Source organism: Aspergillus costaricaensis, assembly GCF_003184835.1.
Source record: "Aspergillus costaricaensis CBS 115574 unplaced genomic scaffold BO79scaffold_11, whole genome shotgun sequence".
Classification (NCBI taxonomy): Eukaryota; Fungi; Ascomycota; class Eurotiomycetes; order Eurotiales; family Aspergillaceae; genus Aspergillus; species Aspergillus costaricensis.
In genome coordinates this window covers 343,960-363,263 of record NW_020291811.1, presented here as the reverse complement: position 1 = coordinate 363,263, position 19,304 = coordinate 343,960, and the positions used below count along the sequence as shown (strand labels likewise).

General features: G+C 51.6%; 4 protein-coding genes and 1 non-coding gene across 5 annotated transcripts; 1 reads left to right on the top strand and 4 right to left on the bottom strand.

The window, feature by feature from the left end:
• Nucleotides 1-324: 324 nt before the first annotated feature.
• Nucleotides 325-1,231, bottom strand: BO79DRAFT_208453 (EthD domain-containing protein). Its single transcript, XM_025682403.1, has 2 exons — nt 937-1,231; nt 325-841 (listed from the first exon to the last, which is right to left on the bottom strand). Exons 1-2 carry the CDS (start codon nt 1,090-1,092, stop codon nt 503-505), a joined length of 495 nt encoding a protein of 164 aa, XP_025541019.1. The 5' UTR covers nt 1,093-1,231; the 3' UTR covers nt 325-502.
• Nucleotides 1,232-1,969: 738 nt separating this feature from the next.
• BO79DRAFT_286633 (polyketide synthase) lies at nt 1,970-14,175 on the top strand. The gene is made up of 6 exons (XM_025688487.1): nt 1,970-3,034; nt 3,087-3,462; nt 3,513-4,157; nt 4,219-5,771; nt 5,829-8,901; nt 8,962-14,175. The coding sequence occupies exons 1-6, from the start codon at nt 2,106-2,108 to the stop codon at nt 14,119-14,121; spliced, it is 11,736 nt and encodes a 3,911-aa protein (XP_025541018.1). The 5' UTR covers nt 1,970-2,105; the 3' UTR covers nt 14,122-14,175.
• A 399-nt stretch (nt 14,176-14,574) lies between these two features.
• On the bottom strand, nt 14,575-14,646 carry BO79DRAFT_t94. Its single transcript has one exon. It is a non-coding gene; the product is annotated as a tRNA-Glu (tRNA).
• A 302-nt stretch (nt 14,647-14,948) lies between these two features.
• Nucleotides 14,949-15,911, bottom strand: BO79DRAFT_227122 (uncharacterized protein; the record flags this gene model as incomplete). The annotated part of the gene is made up of 1 exon (XM_025683854.1): nt 14,949-15,911. The coding sequence occupies one exon, from the start codon at nt 15,909-15,911 to the stop codon at nt 14,949-14,951; it is 963 nt and encodes a 320-aa protein (XP_025541017.1).
• Nucleotides 15,912-17,011: 1,100 nt separating this feature from the next.
• On the bottom strand, nt 17,012-19,068 carry BO79DRAFT_227121 (uncharacterized protein; the record flags this gene model as incomplete). Its single annotated transcript, XM_025683853.1, has 3 exons — nt 17,012-17,810; nt 17,870-18,537; nt 18,592-19,068. The coding sequence occupies 3 exons, from the start codon at nt 19,066-19,068 to the stop codon at nt 17,012-17,014; spliced, it is 1,944 nt and encodes a 647-aa protein (XP_025541016.1).
• Nucleotides 19,069-19,304: the final 236 nt, after the last annotated feature.

The following is a 19,304-nucleotide window of genomic DNA, read 5'->3' as shown; positions in this document are numbered from 1 at the left end:
GCTTCTGTTAATCACAGAGACATGTCTTCAACGCGCAGTGATGGATCCACTCGGTCTTCTTCTTCCAATTACATTCAATCATCATCCCATGAAGTCTCCATTTGGATGCTGACTGACAGTTCGGCATTAACAAGGGCCCAACTCCGCGTGGTTAAAAGGTGTCTAAAACTCACTAAATTAGCATGATGCATCGTATCAGCGCTAAACCCAAAAGAGGAGCCCAATGAGTGCATTCTTATCACCAACGATGATTCGATTAATTAGTACAGCAGAAGGCGATAGAAAAGGGATAAAATGCATATTAATTCCATTGAGTTATAGACAGGCACCACTTACTCCACACTGATGTATTTTCCGAACAGGATAAGCTGCAACCCCAGGTCCTCACTTTACGCAGCCTATAGCCCAGCTAGTCCCACAAATAGTACAAACCACACACGTATCTTATTGGTGGAGCTAACTACTACAGTAGGTATTTGATGCTATCTTCTCTGTTTCCCTTTTAGATGCGGATGCCCTCGGGAGCCGAAGTGGGCTTGCTATCATGGCCAAGGCTAGTGAGCTCCTCAAATGTACCATAGTCGGCCTCGACCACCTTGCCATCCTCCACGAACACCTCCTCCCACCCCGCAGTCAACTTGGCGCGGGTCTGGTCACAGATCTCGTCCTCGCCAGCCACGAGGCTCTGGAAGTCTGGATCTGTCACAATCGCCTGTGCTGTCTCCGCATTCGGCACGTACACACACACCATGATGTCGTGATCTTCGATCTCCCAGCCTGGACGTACGGCCCAAGGGATCTTCTCAGTGATAAGCCTCTTGCTGGCGCTTGGAGTGTGGTACTGCTCGGAATTTCCTTGGTCAGCTTATCTGCTTCAATAAACATTTTTGGAAAGAGGACCCCGGCGGGGGCTTGGCAATGGGCAGTATAACAAACCTGGCACACTTTGATGGCGCCATGGCGAGCCTGTACGATGGCTGCCTTAGGAGCATGCGACTTGCTGGCGTATTCGTGGAATTCTTTCTCAGAGATCCCCTCCTTCTTGTAGCGGAAGGAGGTCAACTTGAGGACCATTTGCTTCTGGGGAGCCATGATGACGAGGGAAGAAGTAGAGTAATGAAGTGGTTCAACTATGTAGAATGTAATGAAATAGATAGAAGTGTTGTTGATGTTGTCAAAGTAAAGTCGTTGTGAGGGCGTGTTCTCAACGCTATATATAGTTCTGTCCTCTGGTTCACAGCCCCCAAAACAAAGGATAGGGCAGTATCATCCCACCTGAGGGGTTATCTTCCGTTAAGCCACCACTTGGCTCGAAGCAATCATGGTGTGACATTCCAATGTACCCATTTGGAGATTTTGGGGCCAATTCCAGATATGAGCTCCGTGTTGCCTAACCACTGCGTTCACAGCAACGTCGGGGACCTGGTGAGGAACATCAGAGAAATTCCCGATCTTCCTCGTGTTGATCATCGTCACAACTAAAGTCTTACCTATGTCAGTGCTAAAATCTTATATACAGTAGTCTCATCGGTCTCACTGCCTAGATGGTCGAGTGACAGGGTGGGGCTGCATGCCAATACTACGCTCCTTTCAGCTTCTATGTGTATCCGACGAGGCGTAACGGTCCGGGGCAAGGAAAGATGGACATGGTCATAACAGGTACGAAACATGACAGAATGGGGGCTGTAAGGTGTTAGTATGATTGGTCTGAACTAAATATTCGTCTCAGTGGGTCATTATTTCGCTCAGTATACTGCCTCAATCGCCCTGTACTAGCCGCCTGTACGGAGTGCTTGGAGCTATCTCCCCGAATCAGGCTATTAGCGAGGTTAGCCTGGTAGATAATATCAAATTGCACTGCCTACCAATATCGGCGGACAAGTCGGAACATGCCTTGTTGGGGGAGGCTCCACGAATTATCACAGGCGAGCTACGTTGGCTCCGGAGTCCGTCGACACTACAAGGGTAGAATGGGTTCCTCCACATACCCCCGCTTACAGTGTTTAGAAGTGTGAGGGGCTTGGAGTTGTGTAGCCTGCGCGTTTTTGTACATTATCTTTCTCACTGGTTCCAAGTGATTGATTGACTTTGCAACCGGGGACATCATGGCACCAGAAAGAGAGCCTATTGCCATCATTGGGAGCGCATCACGCTTTCCCGGCAACGCTACCAGCCCACAGAAGCTCTGGGATCTTCTCATACATCCCAGAAACGTGGGAAAGGTGATTCCTGGGGACCGATTCTCCGTGGATGGGTTTTGGAACGTAGACGGGTCTCATCATGGCACGTCCAATGTCACACAATCCTACTTCATCGAAGACGACACCCGTCATTTTGATGCGAACTTCTTTAATATCAATCCCAGAGAAGCGGCGGCCATCGATCCTCAGCATCGCCTACTGCTCGAAGTCACCTATGAGGCTCTAGAGAGTGCAGGTCTCTCGATTGACATTCTCCGAGGGACTCCCACAGGGGTGTACGTGGGCCTTATGTGTGCCGATTATCTCGACGTCCAGTTAAGGGATCCGGAGGCCCTCGCGCAGTATCATGCCACAGGTACAGCACGCAGCATTCTGTCCAATCGGGTGTCTTACTTCTACGACTGGAAAGGGCCCTCGGTAACTGTCGACACCGCGTGTTCTTCTAGTCTCGTGGCTGTCCACCAAGCAGTGCAAGCCCTGCGCCAAGGAGAGTGCTCCACGGCTATGGCAGCGGGTGTTAATCTTATTTTTGGTCCTGAGATGTACATTGCCGAGTCGAATCTGCGCATGCTGTCGCCAACAGGCAAGTCCCGCATGTGGGATGCCAGTGCCGATGGGTATGCTCGTGGTGAAGGTGTCGGGGTAGTGATCCTCAAGAGGCTCGGTGATGCCCTCCGCGACGGGGATCCCATTGAGTCTGTGATCCGGGAAACGGCAGTGAATTCAGATGGACGTACGAACGGACTTACCATGCCATCCTCGGCCAGTCAGGCTGATTTGATTCGTCAGACCTACCGACGTGCTGGACTTGACCCTACCCAGGCATCTGATCGGTATGTTACACACTCATCACTTGTCTCCCATTTGCTGATTTATCCTGTCCAGGTGCCAGTACTTTGAGGCTCACGGAACGGGGACGCCCGTCGGCGACCCCCTTGAAGCCGAGGCCATCCATTCAGCGTTCTTCCCCGAACCCAATGATGGCTGTCAGGTGCAAGAGAGCCAGCTGTATGTGGGGTCCATTAAGACAGTTGTCGGCCACACAGAGGGGGCTGCTGGAATTGCAGGCTTGCTCAAGGCATCCTTGGCCCTGCAGCATGAGATCATCCCACCGAACCTACATTTCAAGCGGCTAAATCCCAACATTGTACCCTTCTATGACGGTCTTCATGTCCCCACCAAACCGATTCCATGGCCACCGGCGCGGGTTCGCCGTGCTTCAGTTAACAGCTTCGGTTTTGGGGGAACTAATGCACACTGTGTAAGCCACCATATCTCTTCCGATGATCTGGGCGCTAATGCCAATAACAGATTCTCGAACACTATGCACCTTCCGTTCATGGGGGGGCAAAAGAAGGCTCCGAAAAACCAGTGAATGAGCCGGCGGTTGAAAGCCCGCTTATTAGCTTGCCATTCTCCGCCTCATCCCATTCGTCCTTGGCCCGCTTAATACAGCAATATGCTGGCTTCATCGCCACCCACCCCTCAGTCGACATGCAAGCAGTATCCTTGGCGCTACAGAAACGCTCGAATCTCCCTTTCAAGCACTATGTGACTGGTCTTTCCCACAACTCAATTCTACAGCAGTTGCAAGACCCTCAGTGGAAGCCGGGGCCTTCCGGTGGAGGTGCTGAGGCCCACAATTCTGCGATCCTCGGAGTCTTTACGGGTCAGGGGGCGCAATGGCCCACCATGGGTCGTGAGCTGCTGCTTCGGCCCGGTCCGTTCACGGTGACCATTGATCGCCTCGATGATATACTCCAGCAGCTGCCAGAGCCTCCTACATGGTCTTTACGGCAAGAGATCCTCGCTGCTCCGGACACATCTAGGTGTCAGCAGTCAACGTATGCCCAGCCACTGACTACCGCTGTTCAAGTAGCCCTCGTCGACCTGCTCTACAGTGTTGGCATTCGCTTCTCCGTGGTGGTTGGACATAGCAGTGGTGAAATAGGTGCCGTAAGTTGGTCCACTGCCATCGTGACAATCCCAGATCCAATCTGACTTAACCGCCTTGTAGGCCTACGCAGCAGGCTGCATCACGGCGGAAGCTGCTATTACAATTGCCTACTATCGCGGCCTCTACTCACCGCGTGCAGACCCTGGGGAGGGCGGGCCTAAGCGGTCAATGATGGCCGTGGGGATGGGATTTAATGAAGCCACCCGCTTCTGCACCCAACCTGAGTATGCTGGGAAGATTTTTCCGGCTGCGAGCAACGCGCCCTCCTCGACCACGCTGGCGGGAGACTTGTTCACTTTGGAGGTTGCCAAAGACGAGTTAACCCGCCAACAGAAGTTCGCTCGCATACTTCGGGTCGATAAGGCCTACCATTCGCCTTTCATGGAGCCGTGTGCAGAGCCTTACATGCAAGCTCTCCAGGCGCGCAACTTTGCATACCGCACCTCTGGCCCGTCTTGTACCTGGATATCCTCTGTCCATGGCTTCGAAATGGATTGCAGCTCGGATTGCGTGAACGACAGCTACTGGCTAAAGAATCTTCTTCAACCGGTCCTGTTTTCGGATGCTTTATCACAGGCCATCCGAGACCATGGTCCCTTTAATTGCGTGATTGAGGTTGGCCCTCATCCAGCGTTGGCAGGTCCAGCCGGGCAGACCTTCAAGGCGCTCCAGCAGAACGTACCTACCTACCAAGGTGCGCTGACTCGTGGAGAAAATGATGTTCTTCGTCTGAGTAAGTGTCTTGGTGAGGTATGGAAGCTCTGCGGTCCATCCTCTGTCAATCTCCGGGTATTCCAGGGCCTCATCAATGGAGAAGACGGCACCCTGCCAGCGATGCTCCCCAAGGTCCTTCCAAGCTATCCGTGGGACCACGAACGACCGTACTGGCGGGAGTCGCGCGCTTCGAAAGAATATCGCACCCGGGCACCTTCTCATGAGCTGCTCGGCGTCTGCGTGCAGCAATCTGAGCAATTCTGGCGGTGGCGAAATATCCTGCATCCCCGGGAGAACCCATGGCTGCAAGGCCACGAATTCCAAGGTGAGATGCTATTCCCAGCTGCAGGATATTGCATAATGGCCATGGAAGCAGCTTTGCGCTTCTCCTACCCACAGCCCGTACGTCTCCTGGAGCTGCATGATCTGGATATCCGTCGCGGGATCAGCATCGATGGAAGCGCCGACGGCATAGAACTCCATTGCCACCTCGGCCCGAATTCCACACGAGAGTCAGAGAAGTCGTCAGCCTTGGAAGTTGTCAATCTCAGCTTTACCTGTACCGCTGGCCACGTCGATGGCTCCGATGCATTAACAACTAGATTCAGCACCCGCGTCCGACTAGAAATGGGAAGTCCTGACCTCACTGTTCTGCCCAGAAAGCAGCAACAGTCTTCGGGTAACTCCCCTGTACACATCGAACGGTTTTATGAGTCCATGTCCCAGCTGGGATTGAATTATACTGGGCCATTTCATTCTCTGCTAGCCAGCGAGCGGCGGCTGTTCCAAGCGTCGGCAACCGTGGCCCACGTGCCATCTTCTTCCTCGTTCATGCACCCGGGTGTCTTGGATACATGTTTTCAAACCCTTTTTGTAGCCTTTGCATCTCCGGATGATGAGTATGTACTACCAAACCTACGTTACCCTCCTATTGTACTTACTTATACATCTTGTAGGAGCCTTCGGACACCTCATCTGCCAAGGGAGATCCGATCCATACGATTCAACCCAGCAGCCATCGCCCACCCGGATCATCCTAGGGGCTCTCCATTCCAGGTCGAATCTTATGTCACAAAGGCTACGCCTCCCACTCGGAAAATCCCGTCAGACATGGTGGGTGACATCGACGTCTATACTGCAGCTGGTGATTGTGTATTGCAAATTGAGTCGCTGCGGTGTGTTGCGCTAGCAGTCACTACTGAGAAGGACGACCGTGCTATGTTTCACCGCACTCACTGGGAGATGGACATCGATGCAGGAATGGTCGTCTCCTTCGACAAGCCAAACACGGAGTACTCAACGATCCTGGAGCAATTTGAGGCGGTCGCCCGTCAGGCTATTGATGGCACACCCCTGGCTATTGGCGACATAGTCTCTCCGGAACTGCAGTTGATTCAAAAAGCCATATCTCTTCATTTTGCACCTCCTAGTGAGGTTCCCGAGGCCCAATCGGCCTTCAAAGCGGCGCAGAACCGGTACTGGAAGACAAGCGCCGGGGCCCAGCAAATGCAAGAGTATGTCGTGCGCACTGTGAAGCAAGTGACTCACAAGTATCCTCGCATGCGAATTCTCTTATTCCTCGGCGGAATTGATGATGTATCCGTTGCACGACGCATACTGAACGCTATCACTGGTAACTACACGTCTCTCATACTCACCCACTCGTCTTCGGAAACATTGAAGACTGCAAAGGAGCGCCTTAAGCCTTACGGTGATGCCGTGCAAGTGGAAACTATGGACCTGGGCACGTCACCACCTGAGATTTTATACGATATGGTCATTGTCCAAATTGGCGTCTTGGGTGAGGAGGCTGCTTCGATTCCCTTAGAATATTGCCGTCGCGTCTTGAAGACCGGTGGCTTCCTGCTATTCGGTTCTATCACAGGGCGTGGCAACTTCGCTGGCTGTCTCAAAGGGCGCCTCGTGGACGACCACATAATCACTTCTGAACCAGAACGTATTTGGGAAGCGCTGCTTCAGCAGTCCGGATTCTCCGGCTTGGATAGTGTTGCCTATGACACCGGAAACCTCCAGTTACACTGCCACTCCCTCATTCTGTCTCGGGCCGTGGATGCCTCCTTACAGTCTCTCCAGCACCCGCTTGCTTACCCGGACCAAACAACCGAGGCCGTAGATAAGGACAACGTCCTCATCATCGGAGGCCATACTGGCATTGGGAGCCGAGGATTGCAAGCACTTCGAAGCCATTTGTCTAAGTGGAAGCGGGTATTCACCAACGTCGCCTCTCTTGAGGATCTTGGCAGTTACGAATCGCAGAATATTCCCAGCCACGTTCTATGCCTGACCGACATCGATGCTCCCCTTTTCCAGAACCTCAGTGCCGAACAATTTGTGGCGCTCCAGAGGCTCTTCCAAGATGCTCACAATGTATACTGGGTGACGCGAGGATTCAAACAAGGTGATCCTTATAGTGCCATGACCGTTGGTCTGGGGCGAGTTGTGCAAACAGAATTGCAGGGTCTGAAACTGGGCTTTCTCGACATTGACGTGGTGGATGAAAATGTAATCACCCAGATTGCAACTCGGTTTGCCCAGTTTGTTAATCATGGCCAACACAGCCATGCTGTCAGCGCTGAAACTAGCCTATGGTGCCAGGAGCGGGAGGTCTCCCTTGAGAATGGCCTGCCCTACATCCCCCGCGTGAAGCATGCCCAAGACATGAATGCTCGGTTTAATTCAGCCTTCCGGGCTATCGAACAACCCTTGGGGCTTGATGCATCATTGGCAAAGCAGTCCGATACTGCTTCAGAGCGGGAGGTTGTGGCCAGTGTTGTTGCGCGTTCCGCCCATGCTCTTAAGCTCACCAATGAAGTTAAAGCGTATCTCTGTATCGTGAATGTCAACAGTACAGGGAGCGATCGTCTGGGATTGGTTATCTCCTCGTCAGCTGAAGAGACAGTCGTGGTATGCAAACGAGACGACATCCTTGACATTGGTCCCCGTCAAAACCACACAATCAGTGCCCCTGAAGTATTAAGCATTCTGGTTGCATTGCACATATCTGAGCGCGTTCAGGCATCACTTTGCTATTCCACTACACTTGTTTTTACGAATGATCTATGGCTACTAAGAATCCTCGCCATGTCCAGAGAATCCGACCAACGGGCACTCATACTGGCCACGTCCGATGAGGGGGCCATGGAATGGGACAAGTCGATCATATATGTGCATCCACATACACCAACACGGAATCTCATGTCTATGTTGCCACAAGGCGTGAGCAAATTCATCAACCTAGACACCGAGTTCCGACCTTTGCATGACCGTCTCCTCGCCGCGATCCCAAGGACATGTGCTACCCACTCCGCCAAGGATTATCTCTCAGAGCGAGCGTCAATTGGCCATGTTCTCTCACCATCCCAGTCATCTAGAGATGCGCTGGACATGCTCTGGACCCAGTGGCTGATATCTTCCGCAGCCCTGCAGAGTATCATGCAGCCCGACACTGTCGTTCCTCATAGTCACTCAGCCTGCGCTGTCAAGTCTTACACTCCCCAAGAGAACCCCCATGTGACCGTTCATCGCCTAGATCCCAGCACAATCCTCCGCCGTGACGCAACATATCTCCTTGTCGGAATGACCGGAGAACTAGGCCAATCTCTCTGTCGGTGGCTGGTAGCCAACGGTGCACAGCATCTAGTCATCGCGAGCCGGTCCGTGAAGCCCGTGCCGTGGCATGAAGAACTACAACAATCATCTGGCTGCCAATTGATGACTTTACCCTTAGATGTTTGCGATATGCAGGCTCTGCGCATTGCACATCAAACCATTTTGCAATCCATGCCGCCGATTGCCGGCGTTGTGAACGGGGCCATGGTCCTGGCTGATGCAATATTTGTCAACATGGCGTATGAAGACTTCACTCGCGTACTGGAACCCAAAGTTAGGGGAAGCAAGAACTTGGACGAATCATTCTCCGGGAATGAGCTCGATTTCTTCATTATGCTATCTTCCACGGCATCCCTTATTGGGAATGCCGGGCAGAGTAATTATTCTGCTGCTAATATGGTGAGTGAATATTTCTTTACAGGACTTCCTCTTGTTTCCACTATATCTAACACACTACAGTATATGAAAGCACTCGCTGAACAGCGCCGCCAGCGCGGCCTTGCAGGATCTTGCTTCGACATCGGCATGGTCCTTGGCGTCGGTGTAGTCTCGCGGGAGCGGGTTTACGAGGAGCCACTGCGCAAAGCAGGATTAATGCCCATCGCTGAGCCCGATTTCCATTGCATGTTTACCGAAGCCATGTGGTTGGGTCGCCCCGGCATGTCTGCCGATTCTTCCCCTTGCTTTTCCACCGGGCTCCATGTTCCCCCGGGCACAATGCGGCCGGCATGGTACCACGATCCCCGGTTTTCACACTTCCAAGTTCCCGAAGAGGATATCAACCGGAGTGCAGGCGCCGGAAAAGACGCTGCGGTGACCCTCGGGGAACAGCTCCGGTGTACCTCTGAATTAACTGCTGCAGAGGACCTGATTCAAGAGGCTTTCGTTGTGAGACTACAAAGTTTACTCCAGCTTACCGGACCGATCGATGATGTGACGCGTGCCCTTTCAGAGCTTGGAATCGACTCACTGCTCGCTATCGAGATTAAGACTTGGTTCTTCCAAGAGCTGAGATTTCAGGTTTCTGTGATGAAGATCCTCAATGGCATCTCTGTCCGTGGTGTATGTCGTGAGGCAGCCGAGCACGTCTTCAGGGCTAGAGCAGCGGAGAGCGATGAGGGGTCTTCAACCGTCGAAAGTGTGAAGGTTCTGAAAGCACTAGAGGCTCCAACTCCTCGGCTGCAGGAGGATGAAGCAACTGAAACGGTCTCAACGGTCGCCCGCACCCAGGAAACCCCTTTCAGTGACACATCATCGCAGACAAGCCACGCCGTTGAGACCCCTACTTCTTCCCAAATTTTGCCAGCCGCTGGCCTGTCCATTCCGACTATGGCGGCAATGTCCACTGAGCAGGAAAAGATCTGGTTCATGTTGCAATCCGTGGATGATCCCGCCATGTACAACTGTACAATCCAGTATGAGCTTCATGGCCAACTGGACCGGGTCCGCTTCCAAGTAGCAGTCACCGAGGTCGCGCAGAGGCACGAGTCGCTGCGAACCGCCTATGTCACCGATCTCCACGATCAAGTTCCCCGGCGTCTGATTTTGGGCCAGCCCCAGATTACATGGAGGGAGGTCGGTATGAAGATTGATGATAAGGACCTGATTGCAACAGAGTTCGAAGCCCTGCAAACCCGAGCGTTCGACCTCGCTAAGGGCCAGACCATGGCAATCACTATCCTCAGCCACGGACCTGCACGCCATGCCATCATCTTTGGCTATCACCATCTTATAATGGACGGCGTGAGCTGGCAAATGGTGCTCCGCGAGATTGCTGCTGCCTACCAGGATCGTCAGAGTCTGTCGCCAGTGGTCGCTCAATACAGCGCGTTCTGCAACCAGGAGGATTCGACCAGCGAAGCTACTACACCCGCATGGAATAAAGGGCCATCTTCAACAGACACAGATGGTCAATTGCCCGACGATCTACCCTTATTCCCATTTGCTCGAACAGGATTCCGTACCCGAACGCGCACGAGCTATGAGACCATCCGCGTCAGCTCGTACCTAGGCAAAGACGACGCTAGTCGAGTGCGCTCCATCAGTTCCCGCACCGGTGCTACTTCCTTCCACATCCACCTAGCTGCCATTCAGCTCCTCCTTCAACAGACCCTCGAGGTAGACCGATTCTATCTCGGAATCGCCCACGCTAATCGCAATGATCCGCGCTTTGAACGGGTCGTTGGGTTAATGGTGGAGGTCGTGCCGCTGATGTTCGAACCACAACAGGCGCAAGGGTTCAAAGACCTAGTCAAGGATACCCGGTCTCGCGTGCTGGGAGCATTGAGCCAGGCTCACGGTAGTGGAAAATCATCCCGTCCCTGTGATATTGTCGTCAACTACATCGCTGGTGTCACGCACGACATCATGTTTGATGAGGCCGTGTTGAAGTACGCGACATCTGAGGATGCTCGTCAGCCGCATGACTTGGTCATCACCGTCCGAGACAACCCTGACGGCACGACGGTCATTACCTTCGGGGCTCTTGAGTACCTGTACCACGCGCATGATGTTCGGCTCCTGTTGGACCTCTATGTGCGACTACTAGGCTCCGTGTCCCTGAACTCGGACCTCAAATTAGAGCAGTACCGATGCCTGGAGCCGTTGTGTCTGAAGGCCCCGAGTCAGCCGCCCACGAGCCAGGCGGAGTTGAGCGCCATCCAGAAAGAGCCTGATCGGCTTACCCAGTGGATTGCCAGAATCGCCGCAACTTATCCGGACACAGTCGCACTGAAGGATACTAACGGGAGAGAACTCACCTATGCGGGAATGGAGAGCAGAGTGCGCTCCATTATGGACATTCTCCTCGCAGTCGGAGTTCAACCTCGAGCATTCGTGGTGGTAGCCTGCGGGCCGTCCGTCGACACCGTCTGCGCCCTGTTGGCTATCTGGCGGCTTGGGGCAGTCTATGTTCCTGCAGACCTCGAGCATGGTGTCGAGCGGCTGTCCCTCATCCTGAAAGACTGTAGTCCCGCAGCTCTAGTGTGCCGCTCGAAAGCGGGGCTGGAGCATTTCATGGCCGATCACGGGCCCCAAGTTGTGGAACTCAAGATGCATTTGCCGCCTCCATCTCCTGCCACGCTGGACTACGATCGATCTACCGGGCAGGACCCGGCCATCTTGATCTATACTAGCGGAACAACCGGGTTGCCCAAGGGAGTCTTGCTCAGCCACGATAATTTACTGTGCCATTTTGCAGCAGTGCAACAAGTATTCCCCGTTGATCAGCCGGTCGTCTTGCAGCAGAGCTCGCACAACTTCGATGCATCCTTGTTCCAGGTCTGCGTTAGTCTGCTACACGGAGGCACCCTTGTCATGACCAGCAATCGTCAGGATCCGATAGAGCTTGCCGAGTTGATGGTACGTGAGAAGGTCAGTCTTACTCTTGGCGTCACGTCCGAGTATGCCCTGTGGCTTGGTGAAGCTGCCTCCGTGCTCAGAAAGTGCACATCTTGGCAGTATGCCTTATGTGGTGGGGAGAAAATGAGTTCTGGCACACTTCAAGGCTTCTCGGGACTCGATATCGCTGGGTTGAGACTCATCAACGCGTATGGACCTTGCGAGGCATCTGTCGCCTGCACGATGGGAGAAATTGACTACAAGAGAAATGATCTTTACGGCAGTCACGATCCAATCCCAGTTGGGCAAACACTGCCAACTTATGCGATCCACATCTTAGACGATCAGATGCAGCCGGTAGCCGCTGGATGGCCAGGCGAGATTTGTATTAGCGGGGGCGCCGTGTCATCATCTGGTTATTGGAATCGTGAAGACGAGACTTCTGCCCGTTTCCGCGTCTTCAACGGCATCCGAATCTATCAAACTGGAGATTACGGCCGCATCCTACCGAACGGTGACCTAGAGTACCGCGGGCGACTGAAAGGGGACTCCCAAATTAAGTTGCGAGGAATGCGTCTGGAACTTGAGGAAATTTCCAGTGTGCTTGTCCAGGCGTCCCAGGGTGTTCTACGAGAGGCTGCGGTTATCGTCAAGGGCCACCCTGAGCCATACCTCGTAGCATTTGTGGTCTTCTCCACCTCTGAGTCTCCAGCCAGTGTTGGCTCTTTCCTCAATACGCTGCGTAGTGGCCTTCCACTTCCCGCATACGCCAAACCTACAGTTATCACGGCTATCGACCGCATCCCGCTGACCACCAGCGGCAAGGTTGATCGTACAGCCCTGGCTAGACTCGAGATCCATCATCAGCAAAGCGTAACGCCTACTTCCGGAGCGCTAAACATTATTGAAATGAAATTGAAAGAATTATGGCAGGAACTTCTCCCAGTGACGGGGCTTCCTATCACACCGCAGTCGAACTTCTTCGACCTGGGAGGCAACTCGCTGCAGATCCTAAGGCTACAGGGGCGCATTCGAGCAATCACGAAGGTCAGCGTACCCGTGGTGCATCTCTTCCGATGCTCAACCCTGAATGAGATGGCCCAGTTGATTGGAGCGGCCACAAGCGCGCACCGAGCATCAGCCCCGACTCCACCAGCCCCAGCACTTTCCATCACCATTGACTGGGAGGCCGAAACCGCCATTCCCAGCTCCTTTGACAACCTCATCACCATCCTAGATCCTCACATTCACCAACCATCCAATCCACCCCGAGAGGTCATCCTCACCGGTGCAACGGGCTTCTACGGCACTGCTCTTCTTACTCACCTCCTCTCATTACCCTCCATAACCCGCATCCACTGCCTAGCAATCCGCCCCAACGCAGACGGATCCCCCCGACGGCTTGAGCACCTTACATCCCCCAAAGTCCATCTCTACAGCGGCGACCTCTCCCATCCGACTCTCGGTCTCAAAGAAGCCGAGATCACTCACCTCGCCTCCACTGTCGACTGCATCATCCACAACGGCGCCGACGTATCATTCCTGAAGCCGTACTCTGCGCTGCGTGCCGCGAACGTCGAGTCCACGAAATTCCTCTTCAGCCTATGCACATCCCGCAGCATCCCCTTCCACTATATTTCCACCGCCAGTGTCACATCCTTATCTGGGAAAGACGAGTTCCTTGAGTCCTCGGTAGCCAGTTATTCCCCACCCATGGACGGATCACCTAGTGGACATACGGTGGGCTACACGGCTAGTAAATGGGCCAGCGAGGTATTTCTTGAGAAGGCTAGTAGAAGATACACTGATGTGTCGGTGTGCATCTATCGTCCTACAGCTATTACTGGAGACGGGAAAGCAGCCATCTCAGCGACGAGTGGCGGTGTTATTGAATCTGTGTTGGATCTGAGTCGGCGGATGAGAGCTATCCCTGAGACTGGGTCCTGGAGGGGATATATTGATTTGATCGGGGTGAAGAAAGCGGCTGAGATGGTGGTGAGGAAGGTTGTTGGTGGTGATGATGCTAGTGGGGTTGAAGTACAATATTCGCATGTTTGTGGGGAGAAGCGGTTCAAAGCCAGTGATTTGAGGATGTTCTTGGAGAAGGAGGAGGGGGTGGAATTCCAACAGTTGGGATGGAAAGAGTGGTTGAGTATGGCAGCTGAGTATGGGATTGATGACGGGGTTGCTGCTTACTTGGAGGGATTAAAGGGAGAGAGTGGTGGCTCTAGGGACTTGTTCTTTCTGCCGTTATTGGGAGGTGGATTGAGTGGTTATTAGGGGTTTGCCTTGTAGATAGCATGTTCATTTTCCCCATATTTTTCTAGGTTGTTAATGATATATTAATGTTTCCTACTGGTTGAATATTGATACTCTTTGCAGGAGCCACGATTTCAGTTGAATAGTCTAAGTCATAATTTTTGGTAGTAATATTGGTTCCCCTATGGTTGCCTGGTTTGAGTGCTTGTTATGGGTAGCTTTCGTTATATATAACGGCGCCCTAATGATTGTTACCGCTCAAGTACCAAGGCGAGATCAATTCTGACCCAACGTAGCGTGAGTACTAGTTTGTAGTGTAGCCGGAAACTGTGGAGTATATCAGTGAGCGTAAAAAAAAGACAAAATCAGAATGTCATTGTAGCTGAGAGAAAAGGAAATTATCTCGAAAAGGAATTTCCATCGTGGAAATTAGTGTTATTGTTTACCGCAGAAAAAGAAAAACAAAAGAAGAAACTCCGATGCGGGGAATCGAACCCCGAGCTGCCGTGTGAAAGACGGCGATGTTAGCCGTTACACCACATCGGACTTGTTATGTGGGTCAAGCGGTTTAGTAGCATTATATTCTAAGATTACTAAATGATGTAAACAACTTCGCTTGGGGGAGGGAAGACAACTGATACATGTCGATTTGATTTTCTATTTAATGTGTCGCTTGTTCTTCTGACTGTTGGCAAAGAAATCTGTTCGTATGTAGTAAGATTGGTCTGCCAATGCTGAGCAGAGGCATAACTGGTGGATGGTGATGATGCTGAAATGCAGATTCTTGAGAGACACCATGTCTGGGGAGTAAATAGACAGACTAGAACATCCAAATGAGACGAATGGTACTACCAACCCCATAATGACCCGCCCTCATTCTCATTATGCTCTCTCATCTTGAGTGTTACCTCCCACGTCCTGCCACACTTATCTTTCAGATTCCATTGCGCGTTGGTAAGGCCCTGCGACTGAGCCGAGTCAATCAACCTCCTGACCAGACGTCCCTGGTTCTTTTGGGAGTGCAAGAAGTCAAAATCTCCCCTGCTCGATGCTCGCTCGGCGGCACGTTTGAATGTATTTTCCACTTCCTGTGCAAGGTGAGCCGACGAATTATAGATGACCCTCATTGTCTCTGACACTTGCATCGCGAATGAATTTGCTATTGCCTCGAGCCCTTCCATCCCTCCTGATATCCGCTCGAGTAGGTCGACCCTTTCGAGATGGGTGGATTTTGAGCTGTCAGATTCTGCGAGAGGCATTACTACGTTGCTCTCCAAGCGGAGGACATGATCAAGCTCAGTGGTGATGAATATGTCAAAGGCTTCGTCGTCGTAGGTACCGTCGTCCGCGTGATTGGCTATGTCTACCGTGCGGAAGAAAGCATGGGCAATAGGGACCATAACATGGCTTCTATCCTGCGGAGGGAGATTGTATAGGTAATTGGTCTCAAACCCTTCATTTGCAAATACTGAGGATTCCACGGTACCGGGTATGACCTTTACGGATTTGCCGACGACATTGTTAAGACCATGGAGGTTCAAGCAGCCGTTCATGTTCTCGATGACTCCGAGGACGGATCCAGTGCAGTCGTCATTCTCGTACACTATAACTGAATGTTGGTCGTCGTAGACATTGTCAACCTTCACTAGTATTGATTTTGCATCAACAGTATTGAGTTTGCTGCACGCAGTAGCTCCTGCAAGCCGATGGAATCCAGCTTCAGCTTTTGTGCAGCGTTCGCCTGTGTACTCGGTTAGACGGTACCCGAGAGTTGTAGCAACGAGGACCAAGAGAACCAGCAAATGAAGCATGTTGACGGAACGACCGGGAGAAGGCAAGAGTGATGAATTAAGCATGGATGTGTAGGACATTCTGGGAACAGTCCCTTTCTCACGGAGACCAAGTTGAAGGTTGAGACCCGTCAACGCTGAATTTATGTATGACATCGCCCAGTTAATTTATACCTCCGTGCCTGGCGGTCGTGGAGTCCCGCCTTACAAACTTCCCCTAAAGCTCAGTGCCAAATGCACTTGCGGGATGTTCCGTTCTTCCAGCAGAGGAAATGTTATTCCTCGGTGTTCTCGAAGTCTCAGCCTTATTGAGGCGGTCCTACCCGAATACTTCTCTCAGTTCTTACTCACACAATAAGCCTCGCTCGGCATATCTTGCCTGTCCTTGTTCAAGTGAGCGTTCATATCTCAAGGATACTTGCCGATAAAGACTAGTGCATGTTCCAGATTAAGTAAAGTGGTATCAGCCGAAATCAAGAGAGCGTTCCAACTGGTACTGCCGCTTGGAGTAAGTTGCAGAACCAAGAATCTGCAAGATTTAGAGATCAAGGAAGAACTGGCGTGGCCGGGATTCCAGAAGCGGAAGGACCGAGACCAGCCCTCGAAGACTTGGAACAGGGGAATACAAGAATCATGACTGTTTCACCTAGAACTACTCTGATGTTGTGTAGCCCAAGGTAACCTTTGGGAATCACAATGCCTCTGGTTGATAGTTAGTAGGGTATCCCTAAGACTCCTGTAAGCGGGTATTTTTGGTTCTTGTGCTTTCAAGCAGGTCGGATATGGTTTCCATGGGACTTTTGGATTGCTTCTGCCCTAATATCCCTCGTCCCCAAAACAGTCATTTTACCTGTAGTATATTCATCATATCGTGCATGTCATCCTGGATTCTATGGCAGGTGCATCATTGCGAGTTGTGTTACTAGTATCTAGGATATTTGCATGAGCTCGTACATTCTGTGTTACTACCAATCTTGACTGAGACCTAGCTGAACCATTATTTACTCCAGACCCTTTAAAAGCCCACCGTGGTCCTATAACATTACTTTCTCAAATGACGCCACAAGTATAACATCGAACCAGACCCATCCGAGATCATCCTGCCTACCGCCATTGGCATCTTACAAACCCTCCCCCCATGCGAATGGATTAGTGTAATAATGCCCGACATAGTTGTTGAGCATGTCCCAGCCCGCAAACGCCAAAGCGCCCGTAAAAGGAGTCATGCGCGCCCCATCACGAACCCAGTTTGCGAGGCCTTCCCGCGCCCAAAGAGTGTAGAAAGCATTCAATAGACTGTCAACTATTATTGCACGGGAAGTGATGTAACCCAGCATTACAATGGCTTGGGACTCGATGGGAAGGCGAAGCGACAATTGATAATGCAGAACACTAACCAGGTAAGTCCATTGCTGGGATGATGAAAACCGACCATGATCGTGAAAGACGAATCGATCGATGAGTGTTTCCTGAGGAGATCTGCGCAGTTTCGAGATAATGAACCTGAGAAGCACTGTTGCTATCCCACCTTTGTCTGTATGGTGGGTTGATATGGGCTTGCTGGTTTTGTTAAAGCTCGCCTCTATGGAGGAGCCTGAAGAAGCAAGAAGTTTATCCAGGAGGGAGCGATCGGATACGCTGAGGTAGCGGGAATCTGGGTCCGAGTTTGTGGGACGCACTGCTGTTTCTCTAACAAAGGCGGTTTTGGCGTCTGGGTGATCTGTAAATGAAGTATAGAACCGTGGTGTCAAAGACTCGATTTTCAGGACGGGTCTAGGGTGGGATGTGGGAGGAATAGGAGAGTTGAACGTAAGACGATCGAAGTTTATCGATCTTGGGGGTATGTACTCAATGCACAATGGAAATGTACAATGAGCCGCGAGTTGAGCCAGGTATTCTCGAAAGAAAAATTCCAAAGATCTGCCACACATGGAAGACGTTAGAAACATATATGCAGAACACAGGGAGATCTGACTAACCTCTCAACAATAGTTTCCTTTCGTGGATTTGTCCCAGGGTGGACCTCAGGTCTTTGGAGATATTTCAGATTGCCACGAAAGCGGACCCGCAAAGCTTCCTTGACAATGCGAGGCGCAGACAATGCTCCAACATGCGTCCAACGAGCAATAAAACGAGCAATATCCCAACCACTAGCCATCAATGGATCGACGGGATCACCCCAAGAGGCGAGACGACTTGTGACTTTTACCTGCCCATCTGGGTTGTTGGAGCTCAAGGTGGACTGGAGGGATGGCCCTTTGAGAATGTCCACAGTCTTTGCAAGCATGTATCCTCCAACCTTTTCGAAAGGAGAACCAAAAATTACTTTATCCCAATACCCTTTGTAGTATCTTCTCTTCGAAGCAGGGGAGAGAGAGCAGAGAGATACCGTCTCGCCGGTCCCCTTGGCCGAGGCTATAATCGTCGATGGAAGATGTGGCGTCTCATCAACAGGCATGCCGTCTTCAGTCAAGCGGAAAAAAATGTTCCTCTTTTCGTAAAATGAGTTGTTAATCTCCATAATCATTGCAGTCAACGCTCGCGTTGGTGAATAGAGGTACCAGTAACTGATTGCACTTTTCTGCCACCATAAAAATCGCGGGACGCTGATCATGTAAGCGTATGGAAATTCCTGAGGGTTCTCGCCCTGAGTAAGTTAGTTTGAGATTCAGCAAAAGTGCAGGAAGGACTCAAATCTTACTTGATTATGTAGGAAGATATGCAACTTCTCTTCAAGCGTTCGGTCACCACTCCCAGGTTCAAGATAGTAAGCCGGGTCGATGGTAAACCAGCATTTCTCCAGAAAGCTCTCCGACGTGGGCTGATTGTCAATAGAGATGAGATTTCCAATCCGACCGCGAAACCCCACTGGAATACCTATCATGAAGTAGTCATACCAGTAGTTGTATCGTTCAGTTGCAGGAAATCTGCGTGCATGAGACAGCTTGGCTGGAAACAAAAGAGGCCTGCCTAGGAAATCTGGTCTCAGATGAGGGCTGTGCACAATCAAGTGCTGTCTCCATAAGGCGGCAATAACCAGTCTAATCAATATGAAGAGGATGCTAGACACCGCGAGGAAGATTAACAAGCCTAAGATCTCTCGCAATCCAGCGTCTGTCATCTTCAACATCAGATGCGCTGCAACGAACACCAAGTACACAAAATTCTTGAAAAGCATGATGCCAAAAAAAATACCGACGAGATGCCGATTGAAAAGATTGTGATAGTCACAAGGGTCCTGATGCTAACTCGGTATAAACGCCGGATGTACTTAAACCCCTCCCCTCAAAGCCACCTGTAGATCACGAAGCCGAATCATTCTACCCGGCTTAGCCCGCCTCCTGACTTCCAGAAACATCAATATGCATGCAATGTCCCAAAAGGAAAGTTGAAAGTTTTGCTATCGGGTATATT